Source organism: Mya arenaria, chromosome 1 (assembly GCF_026914265.1).
Source record: "Mya arenaria isolate MELC-2E11 chromosome 1, ASM2691426v1".
In the NCBI taxonomy this organism is placed as follows: domain Eukaryota; kingdom Metazoa; phylum Mollusca; class Bivalvia; order Myida; family Myidae; genus Mya; species Mya arenaria.
In genome coordinates this window covers 5,211,993-5,233,890 of record NC_069122.1, presented here as the reverse complement: position 1 = coordinate 5,233,890, position 21,898 = coordinate 5,211,993, and the positions used below count along the sequence as shown (strand labels likewise).

The 21,898-nt window shown below is 34.5% G+C and overlaps 1 protein-coding gene across 6 annotated transcripts; it reads left to right on the top strand.

The window, feature by feature from the left end:
- The first annotated feature begins 741 nt into the window (after positions 1 to 741).
- Positions 742 to 21,676, top strand: LOC128227128 (ras guanine nucleotide exchange factor F-like). Of its 6 annotated transcripts, XM_052941716.1 has the most exons (11): positions 4,422 to 4,585; positions 7,106 to 7,344; positions 9,305 to 9,384; positions 10,303 to 10,375; positions 12,646 to 12,804; positions 13,812 to 13,970; positions 14,582 to 14,652; positions 15,171 to 15,246; positions 15,597 to 16,220; positions 16,443 to 16,882; positions 17,374 to 21,676. In XM_052941716.1, exons 2-11 carry the CDS (start codon positions 7,119 to 7,121, stop codon positions 17,488 to 17,490), a joined length of 2,025 nt encoding a protein of 674 aa, XP_052797676.1. In that variant the 5' UTR covers positions 4,422 to 4,585; positions 7,106 to 7,118; the 3' UTR covers positions 17,491 to 21,676. The 6 variants fall into 6 exon arrangements, with proteins under 6 accessions (XP_052794577.1, XP_052796993.1, XP_052797676.1 ...); XM_052938617.1 differs by lacking the exon at positions 4,422 to 4,585 and adding an exon at positions 742 to 860 and having other exon boundaries at positions 15,597 to 16,882; XM_052941033.1 differs by lacking the exon at positions 4,422 to 4,585 and adding an exon at positions 890 to 932 and having other exon boundaries at positions 15,597 to 16,882.
- Positions 21,677 to 21,898: the final 222 nt, after the last annotated feature.

Sequence of the window (21,898 nt, the reverse complement as noted above, 5' to 3'; positions counted from 1 at the left end):
ATTTGACTGGACGGGGTATATTCTGATATAGCGGCACTCATAATGTCACCGCAATAAAGTCGCACTTGTTTAGCGAAACAGGGCATGGGTTTTCTTTTTCATACATAATATTTATGGGTTAACGGTATTTGCCATAAGAGTTGGCGTAGCTTGGGCTTGCGCCCATTTACTATTAGGCAGGATATATTAAGACTATAAATACCTGGAGACTATAAATGTTTCACCTTCCCTCAAGAAAAAAAACAATACTTAAAAATAAATAAAACCTACCTACTACCACGTCCGTGACGAGGCTATGCAATTTTCAAATTGCACACTGCGCAATGATTATGTTCAACCAATTTTATTTTTCTTATACTAAACGTAACTTTTTACAAACGTGTAATGTTTAGTAAACAAATATAACTTCATACCAACCAATGTAATTATTATGGTGTTGGGAGTCGTGAAGCAGATGAAATAAGTGTAATCACTCGCGGGTCCAGGAGGGGGTTGCACCCGGCAACCCCTACTGTAAAACCGTCCAAGTTTACTTTTTATTTCAATATAGGAGAAAAGACTTCAAGTAGTAATGGAATGCGTCCTAAATGCACCATTTCGGACTAGAAATTGTAAAGAAAACTGCCAACACCTTAAATCGATTAAATATTTCGCCCCTGCTTAGTTCGAGTTCAAATTGGACTATAGAATATATGGGGTGGTTCTTGACCTTATAACAGTGGTGTGTAACCTTTAGGAATACTCTCCTAGTGGAGATGCGAAAAGTTGGTCTCAACAACAAACAAAATAGGATTTCGAAATCATAATATTCAATTTTGTAATTATTATTCCATTGCAGGCTTAAAAAGCAAACGAGTATAGTAAGTAAATCAATTTATGGTATTTTAAATATTTCTGTTGCATGTCAATGAAAGTGTTCAAGGTAAATCAAGGTAAATCTTTGCAGATTCTGATTATTGAAATTTGATGACAATGACAGTTGACCTGGTTGACAGGTCACTAATAATTTAAATAGAAAATGAGAAATGTCAGTGTTCTTCGTCGTCGACCATGATTTTACTGAGTCCTTCATTTAGCCTTCTACCCAACTGTTCACAGTAATTACACATTATTTCACCAAAATGACGAACAAGTACATATTAATTATTTTCCAGACACACCCCTTTAGCTTTAAACAGGTTCAGGAAAGTTTTGGGTAAAGGATAAGTCATACCCTCATAAACTTGTCATATTTTCAACAATTTAGTGAACACTTTTACTCTGGTGTGTTCTAAATTCAATTGCCAAATATATTACTGATTATTCAGTAATGCTTTTTCTATAATAATATTATGGGATGAGTTTCTCGAATAAGCGGAACAACTTTGTGTAGGTACGACTACTCTTGCAATAATAGTTTTAGAGGTAAAGTTAACTTTGATGGTTACCAAAATCTTGTAAAAGTATTTTTTTCTGATTAGCAAGTCAACTTTATTATGTAATTTTCAGTGTTTGAATACTTTTTACTACAAACAGAAGTATTTTAATATTCTTATGTAAATAAATTCTTAGTCTTGGAATAAAGCCTGATGTTTAGCGACTTGGTTTTGGGGTCTGTTATTTTAATTAGATTTGGGCTCGATCCCCACAAGGAGGAGGGTGGTGTAGTGGTATAATGTCTACCTGTTACCCAAGAGGTTATAGGTTTGATCCCCACAAGGGTGAGATTGGTGAAATGATATAGTGTCTGCCTGTCTCGGACAAGATTGTTGGTTTGATCCCCGTGTTATATGTGGTCTAGTGGAATAGGTGTCCTCCTTTCACCCATGGGGTTGTGGGTTGGATCCACCTGAGGATGAGAGTGGTGTAGTCAACTGTAGTGGTATAGTGTCTGATTGTGGACCAAAAGGTTGTGGGGTCGATATCAACCAGGATAAGAGTGGTGAAGTTGTACACTTTCTGCCTGTCATCCAAAGGGTTGTGGGTTTTATCCCCACCAGGATTAGAGTGTTGTAGAAGTATACTGTCAGCCTGTCACCCAAAGGGTTGAGGGTTTGATCCCCACCAGGGTGAGAGTGGTGTAGAAGTATACTGTCTGCCCGTCACCCAAGAGGTTGTGGGTTCTATCCTCACCAGAGTGAGGGGGTGCGGTAGTTTACTGTCTGCCCATCACCCAAGACTTAATGTGGGATGGGGGTATAATTTCCATTAGGGTGATAATGGTGTAGAAGTTCACTGTCTGTCTGTCAACAAAGAGGATGTGGGTATGATTCCCACCAGGGTGAGAGTGGTGTAGAAGTTCACTGTCTGTCTGTCAACCAAGAAGATGTGGGTATGATTCCCACCAGGATGAGAGTGGTGTAAAAGTTCACTGTCTGTCTGTCAACCAAGAAGATGTGGGTATGATTCCCACCAAGTTGAGAGTGGTGTAGAAGTTCACTGTCTGCCTGTCAACCAAGAGGTTGTGGGTTTAATTCCCACCAGGGTTACTTTCTCCTGGTCTTTCATATGTACATAAGTACTGATTTTTTTTTCAAGAAACAGACTCAAATGATGACTACAAGTAATCAGCTTCTGTCATCATTGAGCTAAAAGAAATAACGATTAACTAATAACAACATTTATAATTTGTACCATGCCAAGTAAAATAGAAAATTCTTTTTTATAAAAGCCTAATAAATGAAGATATGTTTATATTAATATTATTTTATTAATAGCTTTTTTAAAACCAAACCCATCCTCTGAATCAGCAAAAATAATAGTTATGTTATGATATGTGTCACATTAAGGAGTCTTCAACAGAAGTCAATTTTCTGCAATAAATAGTTTTTGACATATATATTCACATTTCAATTAATTCTAAAATCTATGGTGATATTCAATCTAAATTTCAGCCTGTGATCCATGCATTGATTTTCTAAATTATCAAGATTTAATTATATATATTGGGAAATGGACATCTTGCCTTTGGCTATACATGTACAAATGGTGTAGTTAGTGGTATGACCAAGACACAAATTATGTTATTATATAGAATCAAATGATCATCAGTTACTAAACTAAAAATGTTTCTATTTATGTTAAATTATGCAAAATAAAATGTATTGATATACACATTTATAATAATAAAACAGATTTTTCTATAATAATATTAATAATTGAAAACCATCTTTTTGTAAGCAGCAAGGTTTTTCAGGTTAATTTATAATGACTGAAATTGGATTCTTTCATTAGCGGAGCGGATATTGATTTTCCCTGGAACTATATTCAGAAATAATCAGGAAATAATCAGTGGCTGTCACATGATAATCAGCCAGCGCCTACCTGTACTTTTAGCAACATTTCTTACGAGCATAAATAGTCTATTGTCATCAGTAGTTTTTGCATGTCACGATTTACCTTAATTGAGGCTAGTTTTGATGAAAATCATTCTGGGATTTAGATTGATAATTATCAAAAATGTAAAACTTCGATTTCAGACTGTGTTATCTTTAGAATATTAATATTTTTGTGGCATTTAAAGAGATAAAATACATGAATTGGCTGTGACATATATAAACGGATGTGCTATGTAAATTCTCTTTAATCTTTATCAATTTTTTTGTAATTATTTGATGTGCAAATTGCCTGAGCAATTTAAATTGCCTCAGTAAATTTGGAATTGGCATTCTATAAAATAACAAATAACAAAATGTATACCCAGTAATTAATCTGTGGTATTTTATAATTGGGAACAATTGATAATTAGTCAATAATTAGAACACAACTTGTCACCTTCGATATTTTATAAGATTTGGCAGGTTAACAAGCAGTCATTGATTTTGCAAAGAAGTAATTCAGTGAGGATTTATATCATGTTCAAATGTTGCCAATAATATAACGAAATAAATGTTTTGCTTTGTTCATGGATGATTACCATACATGAACAAAACGCCATACTGTTAGTACATGTAAAACAGTGTTTTTAATTTGTTTGCATTACCTTTAAATTGCAAAGCTTAAACTTAACCTACTGGGTTCAAGATAGGCACAGTCAATATTTGTTTGTTGTATCTGAATCCACTTGCTGTTCAAATAAGATTCATTTCCATATTGCATTCACCATGATATTGAACATATATTGACTTCTGATATCCTTCACAAAATGTAATAATGCTAAGGAAAATGTTATATTTGTCGGTTATAATATATACCAGCAGGCAATTGGTATAAAACTTGTGAAGTCTTTGCTTTGGTTAAACTTGGCCATAATATTTATTCATAGGCCAATATTTATCCAAAAATTAATATTAACCAATCAAAGCTTTTAAATGTGCAAACTTAGCCCAAAGATAACCTGTGGACAACTTATCCTAGGATTTTATACAGTTGGTTGCTGGTGTTTTTAATTTAGTTTAAACATTATATATTTTACAACGATTATGATGGAAGTTATGATAACTTTTACTATTTTAGTCACTAAGTTGTTGGCACAATGTTGCCAGAGAGTGAAGTCTTGTGTTGTGAGGGAAACTGGAGTGCCCGGAGAAAACCCAGTTGTCCAGCTTGGTGACCACTAACCAAACCCACATGCACTCAGGCCAGGAATCGAACACGGGTCACCTTGGTGAGAAGCAAGTGCGCTAACCAGACAATTTTTTTATTTTTTATTTATCAATGGTTATAACTTTGTGTCAGGTTTTAGTGCAAAATCCATTTCACTTTTTGGAAGGATCATGTTTTTGTTGCTAAAAAAATCTAACACTTCAAACCCAGTTTTAAACAGTTGTCATATATTGTGACACGGTAAAGACTTTATTATCAATGGTTGTAATAGTGTTGATCATCAGTGGTGGTAATAGTGTCGATCATCAGATCATCAGTGGTGGTAATAGTGTCGATCATCAGATCATCAGTGGTGGTAATAGTGTCGATCATCAGATCATCAGTGGTGGCAATAGTGTTGATCATCAGTGGTGGTAATAGTGTCGCTCATCAGTGGTGGTAATAGTGTTGATCATCAGTGGTGGTAATAGTGTTGATCATCAGTGGTGGTAATAGTGTTGATCGTCAGTGGTGGTAATAGTGTTGATCATCAGTGGTGGTAATAGTGTCGATCATCAGTGGTGGTAATAGTGTTGATCATCAGTGGTGGTAATAGTGTCGATCATCAGTGGTGGTAATAGTGTCGATCATCAGTGGTGGTAATAGTGTTGATCGTCAGTGGTGGTAATAGTGTTGATCATCAGTGGTTGTAATAGTGTTGATCATCAGTGGTGGTAATAGTGTCGATCATCAGTGGTGGTAATAGTGTTGATCATCAGTGGTGGTAATAGTGTCGATCATCAGTGGTGGTAATAGTGTTGATCATCAGTGGTGGTAATAGTGTCGATCATCAGTGGTGGTAATAGTGTTGATCGTCAGTGGTGGTAATAGTGTTGATCATCAGTGGTGGTAATAGTGTTGATCATCAGTGGTTGTAATAGTGTTGATCATCAGTGGTGGTAATAGTGTCGATCATCAGTGGTGGTAATAGTGTTGATCATCAGTGGTGGTAATAGTGTTGACCATCAGTGGTTGTAATAGTGTTGATCATCAGTGGTGGTAATAGTGTTGATCATCAGTGGTGGTAATAGTGTCGATCATCAGTGGTTGTAATAGTGTTGATCATCAGTGGTGGTAATAGTGTTGATCATCAGTGGTGGTAATAGTGTTGATCATCAGTGGTGGTAATAGTGTTGATCATCAGTGGTTGTAATAGTGTTGATCATCAGTGGTTGTAATAGTGTCGATCATCAGTGGTGGTAATAGTGTTGATCATCAGTGGTGGTAATAGTGTCGATCATCAGTGGTTGTAATAGTGTTGATCATCAGTGGTGGTAATTGTGTCGATCATCAGTGGTGGCAATAGTGTTGATCATCAGTGGTGGTAATAGTGTTGATCATCAGTGGTTGTAATAGTGTTGATCATCAGTGGTGGTAATAGTGTCGATCATCAGTGGTGGTAATAGTGTTGGTAGGCTGAATAAGTGCTATCTTAAGTAGAATGGAATGTTGAAGGGGAAAGGTGACATTACTCGAGTTATCAACCGTGATAATTGTCCTTATAATTTGATAGCATACAACCACGGTTCATGGTATGTTACAGCGATAAAATGTTAAGTGATACTGTACTGGATTTTATAAAGGGAAGTTTAACTCAAAATTGTTTGACATTTGTGGTTGAAATTTTAACTTAGTGAAATTGTATATATAAATGATCTGATAAATGTTTTCTTTTAAAAATGAAAGGATAAACCAAATGTTTGGTATGATTTTTATTGTTTTACTTTAATACAGTTGAGTGTTAATTTTTATTCATTATACTTATGACACTTTGAATTTAATGGATTTTTTTGTGTGTGATATTACTAAACCTTATATTAAATGCTATATCATGCATCTGTTTAAGCCATTCTGCCAGATTATTGAACAGTACTTAGCAGTTTGTCTTGGGTCAATACCGAACATTCTGAAGAAGACACTATTCATCATGTTGCAATAAAGATGTATTATGTATAAAATATATAAAATAATAGATCTATAAAATAAAATTGTTTATGTATGATGAAGCACTTAGAGTATTCGGATATTCTGAAAGTATGACCATCTAAAGGGGAACAGTATACTTGACACTTGATGGATGCAATTTTTTTTTAAAGATTTTCAATATAGGTTAAACTTGATGGATGCCAAAGAATATGTTTTTAATTTTATTGCATTATTATGCTTACTTCAGTTGGCTATATTGATCAAAACAAAAAAGCAAATGATTTGAGTACAGATATAATCAATAATTTAATTGGTGCTTTTTTAACTGGTGAATGTATGGCCTAGTAGCTATGAATTGAAAACCTAATTTATAAAGGCTAATATTTGTTTAACTATACACAAATCATATACTTTTGGGGATGTTTTGATCGTAACAGTCAAATGAGTAATAATGCATTAAAACCCAAAACATTTTTTGTGCATCTATCATTTATTCAAGGGTATTTTTTTCCTTTAAAACTTAACTCTCCAATATTCAATTATACCACAAAGTAAGAAAGTTTTTATTGGCTTTTAGATTTCAAATGCTATAATTCTATGGAAATGTATGTTTCAGTCAGAGAGAGTAAATGGTAAGGTATCAACTATGTGACCCTGGTAATGCTGTTGTCATGACAACCACGCCCATCGAGAGTCATGTGACTTGCAAGTGCTCGCAGGTCAAGGTCACAGCAAGGTCAAGCTTTCCACAGAGTCGATGCAAACATGCCTGCTGCCTGCACGAGAATTATGTGTACGCGTTCGCTGGCAAGGATGGGAACATCGCTCTTAAAGACTTCTGGAGATTCAATTTAGGTGAGTGGATTTCACATATTACAATGTACAGAACAAACATGTCATATTTTTCTCCTAATTGTTGAGCCCGCTTGCGGTGAGCGAGGCAGGATTGTCACAATGGCAGTTCCACATTTGTGCTACACATTGCTAGAAAAGCTAGATATTCCATTAACAGTTTTGTCACAGAAATGTTTTGATTCTGAATGATGGTGTTATCCAATCATGTACCATTGATCTAAGGTATTATTCAGTCCACCTGTGGTGTGAATTAGACCAGGTTTAATTAAAAGTTTGTGTCATGTTTTGTTTCCAACATTTTTAGGTGTTGCATGGAAATTAGACAGATATTCTTACTTCCTTACCCGCCTTCATTTTGTAATAAAAATATGACCTCAGGGGAAATTATATTTGGTTTTTTGGATTTTTGTGTGTCGGTCAGCTGCTTGAAATACCAAACAAAATAGTTATTGAAAAGTGCCCTGATTGTGATTAATTATTCTGTTATTCCTGCTGAGATAAAAGTGTTTATATATTTCTACAAATTACTGCAATAGACATGGCATGCTTGTAGCCAGGAGCAACTAATTCATGATGTTAGGAGTCTCTGAATTGGTTAGTTTTCGGTAAATTGACCATTTCTTCTTCCCCACAGTCAATTTTAGGGGTTATCACAATATCCCAGAAAATATTATTTGCAGTTTCATCCTATTATAAAAAAAAATCACACTGGTATGACATATCTAATGGGGTGGGAATGAAGTTTTCTTGCAGACTTATTTCTTGCCATATTCCCCAGCTATGGGAAAAATCCCAGCGGAAATATTTTTGGTGTGTGACTGAAGAGCCAAGAGGACTACATTTTACAACATAATACTCAATACACTGAATACTGAGTACTGTTCTTTTAAAGAGAAGCCAGTTTAAATAAAATGATTTAAAAATATATGACTCAGCTTATTAGTTTCCCCATTTATAAACAGCTCAGAATTTTTCACGTGATCATTTCACACTATAAAGCTGGAGCGATTAATGATGTTATTAAAACATCCCTCAGTTGACCATAAAAATGTCCAGGTTTTATGTGCAAAATCTCCTGGGAAGTCTTTCAGAAGTTTGTCTTTTATGTTCCTGTAAATGGGTAGGACAAGGTAAACAAATTGTTAAATACATGAAGATAAAAATAATACATTTATCATAATGACAGTGTCACCACTTTTAAGATAATAAACAATTGTTATTTTCCCTAGAAACTGAGTTCAATATGTTACCATGGAATGCCCCTTGAGTCAATTCCTGGATTGTACAGCTGAGAGTCATTTGTTTAGACAAATATTTTTTTTTGCATCTGAAAAAATCAATAGCTAGCACAAATATTGTAATTTTGAACCAAAGGTAACAATTGGTATATAAGTCTCTCTACCTGCAACACATTGATTTGATGTTAACTTGATGCATAATACACTGTCAGCATAATCGGTTGGGGTTCAATTAATTTAGTATTAAGAAGTAAATCACAGTACCTACAATTAATATAACCCAGAATGGCAACTCCATAAATAATCGGGTTGTCAGGTTGGTATTTTTATTTTTTACTTTCTAACCCCCTGTAATGAAAAAGAAAGAAAAATAATTACAACCACCAGAGAGGCTTAAAAGTCTTGTCACAGATATTTCTGTGTGACTTTTGTGTGCGGACAAACAAACAAATTAACAATTGTGGCCTAATCTACAAATGTACATTTGTTTTATTATGACTTAACACCTCTGTGTGGTTTTAAAACGTACTAATTATGCACTGGGTGGTGGTGTGCTTCTGTGGAGATATATATATATATATACCACACCACCTAGAGGGCATCTTGTTTCCATGGTAACAGGTAGTGGTAGGTGTGTTTCCATGAAGATGTGCCACAGTACCTAGACGTCAACTCTTTACCTATTGAAATTGTTTGTAATCATCTCTTTTTTCTTTCTGTAGGTAACAAACAATGGGAGTCAGTGTGTTTCCGTGGAGATTTGCCACACCACCTAGAAGGCCATACCCTAGTATCCTGCAAGGTAACCATGGCAACATGCGATAGTTTATATCTTATGAAACTGATGTTCGACTGGCTTGTCTGTGATAATTTTTGTCAACTTAACAGTTTTTGTTTAAAATGTTGCTTTTCATATTTTTTTTAGATACCCAGTAAGTAACCTGTATTCTTTTTCTTAAAATGATTTGTCATTTTGGGCTTGAACTTGCCCCATCTTTACCAATGAAAATAGTTTGAAAATGGCCAGGTATAATCAAAGCTTTTGTGTTGTTTCCCTTGTTGGTGTTGTTGTGCAAACACTTCAACCTTGTCCATTATTATTAAACTGGATATTCAAACGTAACTAATAGTAGCAGACATGACTTGCAGAGACAACACTCACACTTGAACTGCAAAGCCCATAACTCTGGTTTTAATCATTGTTAATTTACATGCTGCTTTATGACTGAAAAACAAGAACAACATTGTTTAAGTTTAAGGATTGTAGGTTGTTGCTCAGCGGCATTCTTATTTTACTGAAAAGTCAAATGTTAGATTTCTTATGATTTAACATAGAAAAAAAGTTATTTTCCACTAAGTAGGAATTTTTCACTAAGCTGTTTTATTAATGCAGCCAAAGCAGTCCAAGTCAAATCAAGGTGTTTATTATGTTTTGGTTAAATTCCATGTCGAAGAGAAGGGAGAAGAGAAACGTTTAAATGCTTTTTTACATTTAAATCTACACTTCTTATCAAGTTTTCAGTTTCAACATTGAATTCCTGAAACTGACAAGGGTGCTTACATACATGTATAAATGTATCGAAAAACGCATTTAATGAGACTCTCCCATTGAATGAAGCTGACAGATGGCAAGCTCAATAGTCTAGGAGTCTTGGCCCGATTTAAGATTCTTGGACAGCTGTGTTTAACCATGGGATGACATACTGTAATTTTCTTACAGAAGCTGATGTTGATATTTGGCGGGGAGTTTGGGGATTCCCTCACTGAGTCTTCTCTCTGGATCATTAACCCAGGTATGTCAGGAAACTTTGAATCATTTGCCCAGGTATCTCAGGAAGATCTGTATTATTAACCCAGGCATGTCAGGAAGATCTTGTTCATCAACCCAGGTATGTCAAGATGCTCTGGTTCATTTACCCAGGTATGTCAGGAAACTTTGAATCATTTGCACAGGTATCTCAGGAAGATCTGTATTATTAACCCAGGCATGTCAGGAAGATCTTGTTCATCAACCCAGGTATGTCAAGATGCTCTGGTTCATTAACCCAGGTATATCAGGAAGATCTATATCCTTAACCCAGGTATATCAGGAAGCTCTGGTTCATTAACCCAGGTATGTCAGGAAGCTCTAGTTCATTTGCCCAGGTATCTCAGGAAACTTTGAATCATTTGCACAGGTATCTCAGGAAGATCTGTATTATTAACCCAGGCATGTCAGGAAGATCTTGTTCATCAACCCAGGTATGTCAAGATGCTCTGGTTCATTAACCCAGGTATGTCAGGAAGCTCTAGTTCATTTGCCCAGGTATGTCAGGAAACTTTGAATCATTTGCACAGGTATCTCAGGAAGATCTGTATTATTAACCCAGGCATGTCAGGAAGATCTTGTTCATCAACCCATCTATGTCAAGATGCTCTGGTTCATTAACCCAGGTATATCAGGAAGATCTATATCCTTAACCCAGGTATATCAGGAAGCTCTGGTTCATTAACCCAGGTATGTCAGGAAGCTCTAGTTCATTAACGCAGGTATGTCAGGAAGCTCTAGTTCATTAACCCAGGTATGTCAGGAAGCTCTAGTTCATTAACCCAGGTATGTCAGGAAGCTCTAGTTCATTAACTCAGGTATGTCAGGAAGCTCTGGTTCATTAACCAAGGTATATCAGGATGATCTTTATCCTTAACCCAGGTATATCAGGAAGCTCTGGTTCATTAACCCAGGTATGTCAGGAAGCTCTAGTTCATTAACTCAGGTATGTCAGGAAGCTCTGGATCATTAACTCAGGTATGTCAGGAAGCTCTAGATCATTAACTCAGGTATGTTATGAAGATCTGGTTCATTAAGTCAGGTATGTCAGGAAGATCTTGTTAATTAACTCAGGTATGACAGGAAGATCTGGTTCATTAACCCAGGTATTTCAGGATGCTCTGGTTTATTTACTCAAGTATGTCAGGAAGATCTGGTTCATTAAGATAGGTATGTCAGGAAGATCTTGTTAATTAACTCAGGTATGTCAGGAAGATTTGGTTCATTAACCCAGGTATGTCAGGAAGATCTGGTTCATTAACTCAGCTATGTCAGGAAGATCTTGTACATTAAGTCAGGTATGTCAGGAAGATCTTGTTCATTAACGCAGGTATGTCAGGAAGATCTGGTTCCTTAACTCTGGTATGTCAGGAAGATCTGTATCATTAACTCAAGTATGTCAGAAAGATCTGGTTCATTAACTCAGGTATGTCAGGAAAATCAGGTTCATTAACTCTGGTATGTCAGGAAGATCTGGATCATTAATCCAGGTATGTCAGGAAGCTCTGAATCATTAACCAAGGTATGTCTGGAAGCTCTGAATCATTATACCAGGTATGTCAGGAAGCTCTGGATCATCAACCCAGGTATGTCAGGAAACTCTGGATCATTAACCCAGGTATGTCAGGAAGCTCTGGATCATTAACCCTGGTGTGTCAGGAAGCTCTGGATCATTAACCCAGGTATGTCAGGAAGCTATGGATTATTAAACTAGGTATGTCAGGAAACTCTTAATCATTAACGCATGTACGTCAGGAAGCTCTGGGCCACATTCAATATGGCGCTGATTTTATTGGACTATTAGATTAATTGGCAAAAAAACCCACTAAGATTTCACTCCTTGGATTAAGATCAAACTTAGTTGTTTATTGAATATGGACCAGTAACTTGCATACACTCTAACTTAGCATGTCACTGCATTACATAGTGCATATTTTTTTCTTTATGGACCTCAACATTGAGCCCATTGTTCAGAATTATGATAAACTTAACAACATTGTTTACATCATCGTTCAATCTTTACTGCTCTTAAAAGTTAATTAATACACTTGTGATCAGCAGCATTTCTAAGAAGATTTGAGAGTACAGTTTCAAGTGAACATATACTTGCTTTATTTAAATAGATGAGCACATCATCAAATATTTAACATTTAAAAGTTAACAAGGAGCTTGTAAATCACAATGTTAATTTAACATTGTTCTGAACATTTGGCGCATTTGTGTCATACATATATAATTATTTCTTATATTTCACAGACCTCGGCTATATTCGTAAGAGCAACCTGGATTGCGGATCTGACCGCCCCTGTATCCGACGCTATCACACGGCTGTTGTGCATGATGGAGCCATGTATGTGTACGGAGGGTATATAGACATGAAGGGATCCAGTGCAGAGCTCTGGAAATATAATATAGGTAATGAAGTCTCCTTTTGCTTATGTATTGATTCAATGAATGTGAGATTGATTAGTCAGCTATTCTCACACTCTGTAGAGTCAGGGACCTTTGGTTTATAGGTCCATGATAGAATCAATTATGGTTAAAACAGATTTGAGTTGATTATTTCTGAGAGGAAGGATGCCTTATTTGAAATCCTGGAGAGAAAGAAACCACTACTTATGTCCAAGATTAGATGGTGTCACTAAAGTGCTTTAACAGGGCTGTCACTCAGTGGTAGGGACCGGGGCCTTTTGGAATATCATTGGCAAAATAGAACATTGAATTATCACATATTTAAGTACATTACAAAATCATTTCAAATTGATCTATTGTTCCATTGTTGTTGTTTTTCCCCATTATAAACAGGACTACATTAAATTTTGACACAAAAATGAGGAAAATCAAATACTTTTGTTGTTGAGAAAATAAGAAACACAGCCCTGTTTTAAAAGTTTTGATTAAAAATATTAATGTACATGTATAACTTGTAGATTTAAATTTATTTTGGGATGTTTTTATAATGACTAACTTTTAAATTTCACAAAACTCCCTTCCCTTCCAATGGGAAAAATTTCTTCACTCCATAAGAGTCATCTGCAGGGATGGATATTAATGGCCAAAATGTTTCACAATCTATCATGATTTTTCAACAGGATATATGGTGATATCATCACTGATATGTATTGCGATATAAATCAATAAAAAAATATTCAAAATTACATAGTTGACACATTAAAACAATTTGATTGGTTAGTAGAAGTTATTGAATAGATATTGACCAATAATAAAAAACATTTTGGATAACTTTGGCCTAACCAAAAACGTAACTAGTTTTATGCAGTTGTCTGCAAGTATCTCCATTCTCCAAGGCATGTAATAGTTCTCTCAAAAAGGGACTGTACTTGAGATGGATTGTTTTGTGATATATTAATGATTATGTTCCCTGATGGTATGGAAATTATTCTTGTCAACTGTATGTTTAGATGATGAAGAGTGGGAACAGGTGAAACCAAAGCAGTCATCAAGGGACCAGCCGGGCGGTCGTCATGGTCACTCTGCGGTCATGTTCAACAAACACATGGTCATCTATGGGGGCAGCTGTGACCTTGTTCCCAAGGCAGAACTCTGGTCTTACAGTTTGGGTAAGATGTTTAATGATTATTCATTATGTGAGTTAAAGATTGGCCAGTGGAAGAATAGTGAAGTCCACAGCACCAAACCGATTTAGCTGTGAGCAGGTTGGTAATGACTAGCAGATGAGCCCTATTGATTTTGAGGTCAGTGGGTCAAAAGTCAAGCTCTTGGTGACCTAAAAATCTGTTTCTGATCAATAACTGAAGAATGCTTAGACCCAGACACCTCATACTTTGTAGACATATTGCAAATAACCAGCAGATGAACCCTATTGATATTGAGGTCAGTGGGTGAAATGTTATGGTCGTGTGACCTTAAGCTGAACATCCATTTCCATTCAATAACTGAAGAACTCTTAGGCCCAGGGACATGTTGACATCCTCTCCATCTTGCAGTGACTTATTAATGAAAATATATTCAAGGCTACCAATTTTGGGAGCATTTGTAATGTTCCTGTGAAAGCTCTTGTTTTTTCTACCATCAAGACTCCGTGATGCCAATGTGCACATGGATAAGAAAAAATGGAGACATGTCAAGTTATGTGATTGCAAACAGCACTTTAAGTTTCTGTATATGCTGTGGGAAAAATGATATTTACTATTTAATGTATGTTGTACAGGTGTGCGGCGGTGGCTGAGAATCAAGACTAAATATGGACCACCAGCCCTGTCAGGACACTCAGCTGTTGTGGTGAGCTTGTGATATTATTTGGTAAAATGGTTAAACTGTCTGAATGTTATAGGTATTTGCTAAATATTCTTGGCTACTTTAATTACCTGAGATTGTGTACAGTGATTGTATTGAGTGGCATTTATTTGACACAGACAAACCAATTATTTGCTTAAAGAATGCAAAAAATGATGAGTAAAGTTTAGCTGCACATTTTATTTGCTCATCTGTTTTTAAAAGAAAAACATAGACGTATTGTCATAGTCTTGTATTGTCAACAATGGAAGCACATTTGTAAAAAGTTGTTTTGCAAAAAAATATAAAAAAAATGTCAAAGATATTCACATGAAACTTGGTACATATGTTACCAGTATTAGTTACAGTACCTGGCACATCCATAGAAAGTCCTATAACTCCAGCTTCAGTAATTGTCCATTTCTGCCCCTTATTGACATAAAAAAACATTAAATAGATTAGCAATATCATCTGTATGCAGCACTAAAGTTGCCAACATAAAAATAATGTTCTCCATATTGTAGATCAGTCAGCGTATGTTTGTGTTTGGCGGGGAGAACAACAGGGAACCCGTCAACTCACTCTGGTACTTCTGCTTCAGTAAGTCCAGAAATGTTATTTTGTTGACAAAAAGGTGTTTAATTAGAAAGTGTTTGATGTTTTGAATTTGTGATTGATTGTAGCATATTTAATGTTTGATGCCACATTTTGCTTCAGTGAGTAGTGGAATAGTAAATTGCAATGATACAAAATGTGACCATGATTTTTATTATTAATGATATATATCAATGCTCAATTTACTGTTTTTGAAAGAGTTCATATTTCATGATTTTTCCAATGTGAGGTGACCTAATTTCTAATTGCCATTTGTTTGATGCAGGGTTTACAATATATGTATAGTATATTAATGTTTTCTTGGCTTCTAACATTAAATATCTGAACAACTTCAGGATCAGAGCGCTGGACCCAGATCATGATGAATGATTCGACTCCAGCCAGAATGTACCACTCAGCCCTTTTTGTGACCCCTTCAGCTGAAAATAATGCCATTAAGGCCAGTTCCATGCCCTACTTACAGAAGAAAATTGCCAAAATGAAGCTAGAGAGACCTAGATCTAGTCCTGGCGAAAGGTCATCCATAGCTTCAACATCGGGGTATGTTCGAGGCTTGAATTTTGAGAAATCTGAATCATCCAGAAGAATCAATTATCAAAATCAAGCTTCTGAAAGAAAAGTTGAGAGACCTCAGGTTTTAACTATTGACAGCTCAGGAAGTGAAGACAGTTTGAAGGTTACGCCATCTCCTTCAGAAAATGTGGCTGATAAATCTCCTTTGTGTCCAAAAAAGATGGATATAAATTACAATGCATTAGATATTCTTGACAGAAATTCTGTCAACTGTGGTATAGACAATCCTGGCGTGTCAGACAGCACTGAGGAGTTGATCCGTGAAAGCAGTGTTCAGCATTTATACCAAGACGGAGGTCAAGTTGACTCAATCTCTAAAGGCCGTTCAGTGTTTGAGCGGTCATTAAGTTACACTACGGAGTTAGAAAGATCTCAGAAACGCTCAGGTATTATAGAGAGGTCTTATAGTGGCCATGTATTGCATAGGTTAGAAGTATTAGAAAACAAACTAGTCAATGATGTAGACAAAAACTATAGTTCTAAAAAGTTTAGGCTAGATCCAGAGCTTGTTATAGAGGACCTTGAGCATGTTGATTGTTTTCCGTATGACATAGAAATTAATTACCCGAGCTCAAATGGTAAAAAATTTAACTTGAGTATTTCTTCAGAATCTGTGCTGCTCCCGAATGAATGCGAAACCATGGAGATAATAGAGTTGGAAAATTGCTTGTCAAGAACTCGTAGCAAATCAACAGGAGAAGTGCATACTTGTTTCCTAGACAAGCAAAGATCAGAAAAAGTGACGTATAGCAAAGAAACGGAAGAGGTGCAGATTTTAGCTGGTTTGAGTCATGTTATAGGGGAAAGTGGTCAAAATGTTGAGCGTAGAAATGACAAAAATACTTTGTATGACAATATAGTTAAAGCCAGACGGAGTGATCAAAGGGGAGTAACTGTGTATCCTGATACTAAACAAAGGGAAGTAACTGGAAGTCATTATTCAGTTGATTCAAGGGAGACAACTTTCATGAGTTCAGATGGGACTGAACAAGGTGGTCCAAGGTTGTACCAGAAGAAACAGCAACAAGCCAACAACAGAGTGATAAAGGTAAGTGTTTTACCATTTAAGGCAGTTGAACTAACATTTTTGGAAATTTGTCTTTAATTTTAGCTGTTTAGTTTCTTTTAGGATGAAAATGATTCAAATATATTCCTTCCATTAGCCTAGTTCAAAAAATTGTATGCCGAGATAGTTTTTTTTACAATTTTCATAATTCAAACCTATAGGATTAGTGAGAACTTCTAAAATAGGGTCTGATTATTAAGACTATGCAATAACCATACAGTTGTAAATATTTTTAACATTTATTGTTATACATTATCTTCAAATTTATTGTCTTTTAAAATATGCTCATGTTAAAACTAAATATGTATATTATTAATTCTCAGTTATCCATTGATTTATTAGTTTTACTTTAAAATAATGTGTAGCGTATTAAAAGAGAAAATTCGGCATGTCCTTTATTTGAAAGGAAATGTATCTGGATGTTCATGAATGTTTATTAACATGTTAACTGCAATATATACATTACATTACAGCCCACAGTACCCCAGGAATCCCCTTACATTCTGGTTATAGGCGGCAGGGACAATCAGACAGTCAACTTCGGAATCAAGCCCCTACAGTTGTGGAAACTGCAAGTCAGTCCCTTATGATAGGGCCCTGAAACTAGGCATCTCATGATATTGATCTTTTAACAACCAGATTGTAATCTTTATCAAACCTCTACACTTGTGGAACTAACAAGCCAACCACTTGTGATAGGGTTCTGGAGTTAGACACCTTGTGATATTGATCTATTAACAACCAGACTGTAATCTTTATCAAACTGCTACACTTGTGGTAATTACACTTCAGCCCCTCATGACAGGGTCCAGGAATCAGGCACCATGTGATATTGATCTAGTAACAACCAGACTGTAATCTTTATCAAACTGCTACACTTGTGGTAATTACACTTCAGCCCCTCATGACAGGGTCCAGGAATCAGGCACCATGTGATATTGATCTAGTAACAACCAGACTGTAATCTTTATCAAACTGCTACACTTGTGGAAATTACAGGTCAGCCCCTTATGACAGGGTCCAGGAATCAGGCACCATGTGATATTGATCTAAAAACAACTAGATTGTCATCTTCAATGTCAAACCTCTACACTTGTGGAAATTACAAGTCAGCCTCTTGTGAAAGGGTCCGGGAATCTTTATGACACCTTGTGATATTAATCTATTTACAACCAGATTGTAATCATTGATATTAAACCCTTACAGATATTGAAACTACACAGCCTCTTTTGAAAGGGTCTTGAAATTCGGTCTTGTTATTGTCATCCTCTTCAACTACTTTTGTATTTCTTGTGTTAATTTATGGAACCGTTATGATATATTGTTATTGTTGAAACATATATATGCCAGAAAACTAAATTATGTAAAATTTCTTTATCAAATTATATTGTATTTTTGTTTTAAATCAATTCATAATTACATTTTTTACATATTGACAGAAAAATCTAAAGATTTATATATGTTTACAGTTAATAATCAATTTGTAATATTTTGTAACAGAATTATTGTTTTTTTTATCTAAGGATATTGTTAAACTGAATCTTTATTAAACTAAAACATGTCTTATGCTCATTTACATGAGATCAAGCAGTAAATAGTCTTACAATTGTTTTTTTTTGCAATTGCCAGTTTTTTGGAGGTTTGATAAAATAGTTTTACAGAAAAGAAACTTTATACAATAGATATCTATCTTAAAAGTACCCAAGACCTCTTTCAAAACATGTCGACCATGTGCTCCGCCAATCTGTCAGGGAACTATGACATCATATGTGCTGCTTACATCATTATGACTATATAAGATCCATGTCCCCATGTTGCTGTTCATATAGAAGTACACATCAGCCAATTGTTTAAAAAAATGAAATGTAAATTTTAATGGTCTCCGTAAGTTGGAAGTAATCGCTATGATGTACTAGTCAGCATATGATTTCCCCAACCTTGTAGTGGGTTGTTATCTTACTGTGATAAAATCATCATCACTGTCATTGTTTTATCATTAACTGCAGCAGCAGCAACAACATTGTCATAATCATCATACTTTTATGCCAGCATTGTTAACAACTTATCTGATAAAAGCAGTCTCATTAACAAGGCAAGTTTTTTGCTTAATATCACTTGGACCCGTTAACCGGAATAACAAAAAAACTCAACTCTCCCCTAAGGCCTTATTATAATAAATTGTTTGTATGGCCTTATTTGACCAAATATCTGCGACCCAAATTTTTAAAAATATTTTTTATAAAATCCTAGATACTGTCATACCCGTCAACGAGTGGGTCGCGTAAGGCACGACAAACTATTAATTGCGGCCTCATAGTTGTTTTTATCAGCAGCATTTAAAACATAATCTCCATCCTTTTTTCAGCAGCATTTACAGCATAATCTCCATCATTTTTATTATCAGCATTAACTGCATAATCTTCATCATATTTATCATCCATTTTTTGCCATTTTATTATCATTATCTCAGTGTTACCTGTACCTCTGTTATGATTGTTATTTTTACCACAAACAGCATGCAGTTTGAAGAAATCTATTCCATGTTAACCATTGTAAAAAGAATTCAAATATGTAATTTTAGTTATCCTAGTGCAGAAACCTTTTGTTTCGTCATGGCATGAATATATCTTCTATCAATATTTGATATTATGGTATAAGTGCATATGTAGTGTACTTGTTATATCCATAATCCTGGACTATTCTATCTCACTGTTGAATGCATAATGATAGAAATTATGTTAATCAAGTTTGTTTTACATATATATCTCTTTAAAAATACTTTAACATCATTGTATATTGAAATTGACTCTCAAATAATCATTTGTGTAAGAAATGAAAGTCCACAAGTAAGCGGTACTGTTATGTTTCACCATATACTGCATGTACATGACTGTACATATAATATTCAACTTCAAGTGGATATCTTTTTTGTCGTTTTTGTGATAACATATTTTTTTTTCTTTAAAGCTGCATTCTCACAGATTGAACATATTGACAACTTTTTTATTTTTTTATCTTGAAATGAGCCAATTTTTGCAAAAATCCATGGAAACCAGTTATGTAAGACTACTGACAATAAATAGATTGCAGATTTTTATATTTAAGTTAAAAAAATGATGTTTTATGGATTTTTCATAAATTGTTACTTAGTAAACAGTTTAAGCCATAAAACATTAACTTTCGAAGGGAAATATGAAAATCTATGATCTGATTTTTTGTCAGCATTCTTAAATCACTGGTTTGCAGAAATATATGCAAAAATTTGCTCTTTCCAAGACAAAAATTAAAAAAAGTTGTAAAAATGCTATATCTGTGAGAGTGCAGCTTTCAGAATGAAAATTTATGACCATTATATGTAGAATAAATTAGAAACACTATTGCCTAAATTTCAATATTTGAATAGAGAAGAAAATGGTTTAAAGTACAGCAAGCATCATTTTTTCAACTTAAATCCTACTTTTATTCTACATGTTCCAATCATTGATGTGCCAGTCTATTGTTTTATAATTTTAACTTTTTTGTACAATATATATTAAGTTTTTTCCTGTTCTATAATCACAGATTTTCTTTTGTTAATTGTATCTTGAGTGCAATATTTTCGGTAGAGCTCACAGACATGACTTGTGTTTCTGTTATATTTGTAGTATTCTTTCCTGGTTAGTATATGTATTTTTAGTATGTCAACTCCAACCTTATTTAATTGGCCAAAATTATTCTACTTCCCAATTGCCAAAATATAAAAAGTTCTTGAAAAGTCCACTCCTTTGTTTGGTATAATCAGTGTATTATTAAATTTACATTCTTAAGAGTGCTTGGACTTTAATTGAAGGATTCATAAAGTTATGAAAATAAAGATCTTTATGATAATTGTGATAAACAATTTTTTTTAGTAAAATTCAGCTTAAGTCGGAACTTTGGCTTAATAAAATATGCTCCATAAGCTTGCTATGCTTAGGAACTCTTGAGAAATTGAGGCCTGATCATCATTTGTTCTTTTTATCTGAGATACATTCAAGATCTTTATATTTTTGACCAGTGTATTCATATATTGATACCATAAAGCTTCTATTCATACTACATTTACTTTTGCAAATTATACGAAAGTGATAACATTTTAACAGTAGTTGTTAATTTGCATTATAGAATTACAAGTTATATACATGCTTTTACATCAATGTTTGAAATAAATGATATTGACATGATAGGCATGAACCTCCTTAGCGTGGCAATCCTCAGAATTTGGCATGTAATGTCATTCAGCCTAGCACACCTCAGCATGTTGCACGTTAATGTCAAAGATCCCTACATGACAAAAATTAAAGAAAAGCATAATTAACATTTCTTTTATATTTTTTTGGGACAGGTTCTCATTATGATGTTTAAGTTTTTTTAATATAAAGATATACATTTTTATCAAATCAAAACGAAAACTTTACTTAAGTGCTATCATGGCACATACTGCTATTAAAAGCAATATTGGAATTTGAGATCTTTAAAAATATGTATTTTAAAGGTTTGTCATTAGACCCAAAACTTTGGACCCAATTGGTACATCATATATAAAATGCATTTTGTAGTTAAACCAGTTGTTACCAATGCGAAATGTACGAAGATCAAATTGAATTTATTGTTTTTGTTTTGTTTATGGTTTACAAGTTTGATTGGTAGGTAAATTGTTTTATTGATATTTGCACGATGTGATATTTATCCATAATATTTATTACTATTATTATATGTCATGTTGTAGTTATTGATTTTATAATAAAAAATAGACAAATCAAATCACACTGTGTTTATCTTCTATAGCAGAGCGGAAACCACAGGGACAAGCCTTTTCATTCGTAACATTTATATTGACATTCACATATACAAAAGAAATGGATATTCTTAGACTTGTATACTTCATACAATTAATGGTAGTTGAGGATTGATAACAATAACGTGTTTTCATATAAATATTCCTATACAATGTTTCAAACATATTCTTCCGACGTATAT

Excerpts from the sequence above, each read along its gene's own strand:
- LOC128227128 (XM_052938617.1), top strand. The coding sequence starts at position 7,119 with ATGGTAAGGTATCAACTATGTGACCCTGGTAATGCTGTTGTCATGACA. Across the intron at positions 10,376-12,645 it reads TCTCTGGATCATTAACCCAG|ACCTCGGCTATATTCGTAAG; the intron begins GTATGTCAGGAA and ends TATATTTCACAG. Across the intron at positions 14,653-15,170 it reads CAGGACACTCAGCTGTTGTG|ATCAGTCAGCGTATGTTTGT; the intron begins GTGAGCTTGTGA and ends TCCATATTGTAG.